General features: G+C 47.1%; 1 protein-coding gene across 1 annotated transcript; it reads left to right on the top strand.

The window, feature by feature from the left end:
* The first annotated feature begins 409 nt into the window (after positions 1 to 409).
* On the top strand, positions 410 to 1,621 carry LOC117223154 (uncharacterized). Its single transcript, XM_076521708.1, has one exon. The coding sequence runs from the start codon at positions 410 to 412 to the stop codon at positions 1,619 to 1,621; it is 1,212 nt and encodes a 403-aa protein (XP_076377823.1).
* The last annotated feature ends 3,466 nt before the right edge of the window (positions 1,622 to 5,087 follow it).

The following is a 5,087-nucleotide window of genomic DNA, read 5'->3' as shown; positions in this document are numbered from 1 at the left end:
AATCACTTTTTTACTAAACTCTCACTACCCGTAGGTAACTCAATAAACGTTGTGGCGGCTACCTCCAGACCCGCCAGCAGAGGGCTCCTCTTCCCGCTAGTAACCGATCCGGCTCGATCCCTATATATACAGAGACTTCGTCCTACCGCCACGTCTAAGGCAAGGGCCCGCTAGGATAGCCTTACTGATGAGTCCTCTAGCGGGCCCCGGACGAAACGTCTCCCCACTCCCTTCCTCACCCAAGCACACCCTACGACCGCCGCCAAACTGGTGACCCCGACGTGATACTAGTGCTGTGCGGTAGTGAGTGCAGTGCGCCTAGACATAGACAGTTAAATAGAAGTATAATAAAATGAATACCGACGAGAACCGTGATAGTGCCGCGACGCCGGAGGTTTGCCGCGTAAGTATGCGCATACCACCGTTCTGGCCGGAGCGACTAGAGATCTGGTTCAACCAAATCGAGGCACAATTCACGCTAAGCGGCATCACAGCAGACAATACCAAATTTTGTCATGTGATGGCGCAACTCGACGCAAAATATGCAGAAGAGGTGTGGGACATTTTCACTGCGCCCCCGGAAACCGAGAAATACGAGACGCTCAAACGGGCGCTGATACGACGCAGGTCCGCCTCGGAAAATAAGAAAACGCTGAGACTTTTCGAGCAGGAGGAAATCGGCGACCGAACACCGTCCCAGCTCCTGCGGCACATGCAGAGTCTGGCCGGAAAAACGATGACTGACAGCTGCCTTAAGACACTGTGGGCCAACAGGCTGCCAGCGATAGCGAAAGCCATCATCAGTTCGCAAATCGGCCTACCACTCGACGTGCTGGCGGACATAGCGGACCGAATCCACGAAGGAGCAGCCGACAACCAAGTGGCCAGCGTCTCGACGGCGCGGAAGGATCCGCTCTACAGGTTGGATCAAATGGAGGCGCGGATAGCGGAACTGTACCGGTCGCGTCCGCCGAAGAGATCCGACCAGCCTAATTACCGTGGTCGTTCGAAATCGAAAGAGCGGCGTCGGAGCGCGTCCCCCCAGGAACAGGGACCACTGCTGGTACCACCAGGTGTTCAGGGCGCAATCAACCAAATGCAGGCCGCCGTGCGCATACAGCGCGGGAAACGCACGGGCACACTGAATGCGGCGATCAGTGATGTGCCAAAAACCTGCCGCCTTTTCGTACGAGAGAGGACACGGAACGAGGAGTATCTAATAAACACCAGATCGGACCTCTGCGTGTACCCTCGATCGTACATAAAGGGTCGCCTGGACAAAGCAAAGTACGAGCAATTTGCTGCCAACGGGTCCATCATCAGTACATACGGACTGAAGCCGACGAACCTCGACCTGGGACTGCGACGGAACTTCACATGGAGATTCGTCATCGCAGACGTGTCGAAACCCATAATCGGGGCCGATTTCCTGACACACTACGGACTGCTGGTGGACCTCAAAGGCAGGCGACTTTTGGACGAGACCACGACGCTGACGACCACCGGGAGAATCGCCACGACGGAGACGCAGTTCGACAAGGCGATAATGGGGAGTTTGCCGTACCAGCAGCTTCTGGCGGAATTCTCGATCCTGCTGCGTTACATAAGGAACGGCAGGTAAGGCACAATGTATCGCATCACATAACGACGATGCTGTTGCCAACACCCAGTAACGTTCTCAAGGATTCCACACAAGAAACTCCTAGCAACACCGAGGTTACAATATAAAAACCTTATATATTTACAACTTCAAATATTCGGTTGCGAAATTTGGAAAAGAGTTAACCGCCTCCTATAGGGACAATTATTCCCTCAAATATAACAAAGATAATATCCGTATTCAACTTTCCAATACACAACACCTTCAGAATCAAGAACGAAAGAGCCTTACAGTCCTTCGAGGCCATTCCAGCTGCACCCCCGAGGAAATCATTCAGCAAATTTCTTTGCATGGCGTCACCCCCACCGTCGGCTACCTCATTAAGGACTCTAATACATATAGAATCAATTTCCCTATGGGCATCTCAATTCAAGATATCCTTAAAATCAAATTCCTCTTTCGAGCTAGAGTTTACTAGGACAAGTAGACTCTAGCTATCTCCTAGCTATGTCCAAAGCTAAACATACGCAGTTCTACCGTTGTCAGGCCTTTGGTCACTCCTCCTCCAATTGCAATATGCCCCCAGCTCGCGTTAAATGCGCCGGGCCTCACTTTTCTAAAGAATGTTCCAAAGCATTCGAAGTTACACCAAAATTCTGTAACTGCAATGGCCCTCGCATGGCTAATTTCCGCGAGTGTCCGCTCTTGGCAAATTACTTGGAAAAAAGAGCAGGACCCACCCAGCACATGGGTCCGAAAAACCCACACGACGTTCCCAGAACGGTAAAATCTGGATCTCTGGTTAAATTATCAGGGAAAAACGTGAGCGACGTCTCCGGGATTGGTCCGGCCGATCTGAACCGCCTGGTTACGATCGGTGCGGGTGGCACTTACGCTATTTGGAGTGACTTAAATACTAAACACCGTTTATGGAATAACTTTACTGCCAATGGCGCTGGACAACTGATCCACGACCATATGCTCGGGAGCAGACTATAACATTATCTTCCCCCCAACCCCACTTGCTTCGCCAACCGACTCTGGCCTACAACCTTAGACATCCTAATGACAAATTGCTCTGCTAAATTGGATGCCCATACCACAGATTTCTTCGCAAGCATAGACCGTCCGGTCATTATCATGCCAAGCGATATCCGACACACTATCCCCTACCAACCCAAAATCGATTGGGGACAATACCGCGATTTAACTTTACAATACCACTTACACTGCAACCTGACTTCAACAACCGATATCGAGTCGACAATAATCAAATTCAATCAATTTCTTCATTCCTGTCGGGCCAAGTCATATACCTCAAAAATTAATCCCAATAAACGCAACCCAGGATACTCCAATGACAAAGACATAGTTGCACTAATCCGTCTGCGGCACACCCATAGCGTCTCAGCTTAAAACTAAGACTGACGTTGTACAAGGTTTGCATCAGACCCATACTCACATATGGAGCAGACGTCTGGTGGTATGCGTATCCCAAATCATAGGAACTATTCCGCTTACTAACTACTACTCAAAACAAAATTCTGAAAATAATATCCGGTTTTCACCACTGCTATCCCACTGAGGCATTCCGCCGCAAAACTCAAATCCCAAATATAAACGTCTACCCCTCTATAATCTTATAGCCAGACTCCAAACTGCCACCCACAATTTCCCTCACAGAGACTTATGACAGACTTAAAATCCCCTATAGAATCAAAATCGAATCTCCATTCGCATTTCTTAACGACCCTGCGGCCAAAGCCCGGTTCAACATCAATAACCAATAGATTGCACACGTTTAACTCTCCGGGACATATTTTCAACTTTAATCGCTCAAACGGCATATCGCCCACGCAAACCAAAACTTTGTTTATTTTCTTCCCCTAACTCCCTACTCACTCCAGCTTACTTAAAAATTACAGCTCCGTTTGCTATCTCATAGCGATCTCTTTAATCTTTCACAGTTTTACATTGACACATGCTTGTAATCCTATTAGTTCTTTTCAGCTTGTGCCACATGGCTTATACTAAACTCCAACACAGGTAACGCCCAATAGCAACAACATACACAGCATTGGAGCTTCATCTCTCTCAAATGATACAATTACATCGCTAGCAAGCTACACTTACAGGCACTGTCCATTGCAACACATCATAATATTTTTACTTCACTTAACCACTAATAATCTTTCCTACAGTCCAACCTTTGTTGACTAAATTCTTAACCCTTATACATTTACCTACATTTACTTACCACCATAGTAATCGACCTGCAAGCCCGTCACCCATATCCCAAATCTCCCCTTCTCTTTCTCCTCCCCCCTCCTCCTCTATCCTCATCATGGAGTTTTTTGGAAATTTTCTCCGCATTTTAGATTCCTTACAAGAAACCACTTCAGGTAGTTAATGTCATCAACGTCACTCATCCAATAAGCCGGCATCATACGGATTCACGTTACCCCCCCCCCCCCTTCCAAAATGAGCAATCGTCAGCGTTTAGACATTCACTTCAGGATACACACCTACCTTCTCTTTCTTTTTGCTACCTCTACTGCTTATATATTATCTATTATCGCTACAGGTACACGAAGCTTGGAGCTTAACAAACTGCTGCTCAACATCAGGATCACACATCAACATCTTCTGCTAATGGGCACTGTTAGCACTGCAAACTGCTTACGCCAATCCATTTTTATTCTTCTTCCTATCTCTTTGTTTAATAGTCGATATATTCTATCATATTATTGTACACTCAAACACTATTAATCAAACCTTATACTTCACACTAACACTGTTTATTTTGCCACTTAACCATTATCCTTACCCTCAACCCTGTTCCTATCGTTTTACTCCTCTTTCCTTCCTCTATCCTTTCCTACAAATCTATGGAGATTTTTGAAAATTTTCTGCAAAAAATCTTTTTCCTTTAATAGATCTATTCTTCAAGAAGATAACTACATCACGCACCATTTATCCGGTAAGCCAGGCCTAACTGACAGGTACGGATCCTCACATCACATCCCTCACTTCACATCTGACGGATCTTTTTTGCAAATTTTTCTCCAATAATCACTTTTCTACTAAATTCTCACTACCCGTAAGTAACTCCAAAACGTCATTTATCTGGTGAACCTGGCACACAGAGTCAAGGAGAGTTACACCACCCCAAGACATAAAAATAAAAAAAAATGCAATCGTCAGCGTTTCGCCGAGAGACCGGTAGGAAGATGCTTCTTGCATAACCGTCTCCCGAAGGACACTGCGCTGACGTCCCTATTCGGGTCCCAGGAGCTTCTGGTTCCGTGAGGGCACTAGATACCTTGGCACGAGCGGGTTGCCCTAGTGAAGGTGATCAATACCTTCATCGCTCCTCCGGTCTATCGAAGGCATGCCAGACGTAAGTGAGTGAGCGGTGTGGCAAAGACAATCCGCGTGACTAATCCGAGGTTGCTGTTTCTCTCAACCCCCATCAACCCCATCAACT

Source organism: Megalopta genalis, chromosome 5, assembly GCF_051020955.1.
Source record: "Megalopta genalis isolate 19385.01 chromosome 5, iyMegGena1_principal, whole genome shotgun sequence".
NCBI lineage: Eukaryota > Metazoa > Arthropoda > Insecta > Hymenoptera > Halictidae > Megalopta > Megalopta genalis.
Note: the sequence above shows the minus strand (reverse complement) of the source record. Positions and strands in the feature narration are given on the sequence as shown.

What these genes read in the sequence shown, in the direction of transcription:
- LOC117223154 (XM_076521708.1), top strand. Translation starts at nt 410, where the DNA reads ATGCGCATACCACCGTTCTGGCCGGAGCGACTAGAGATCTGGTTCAAC.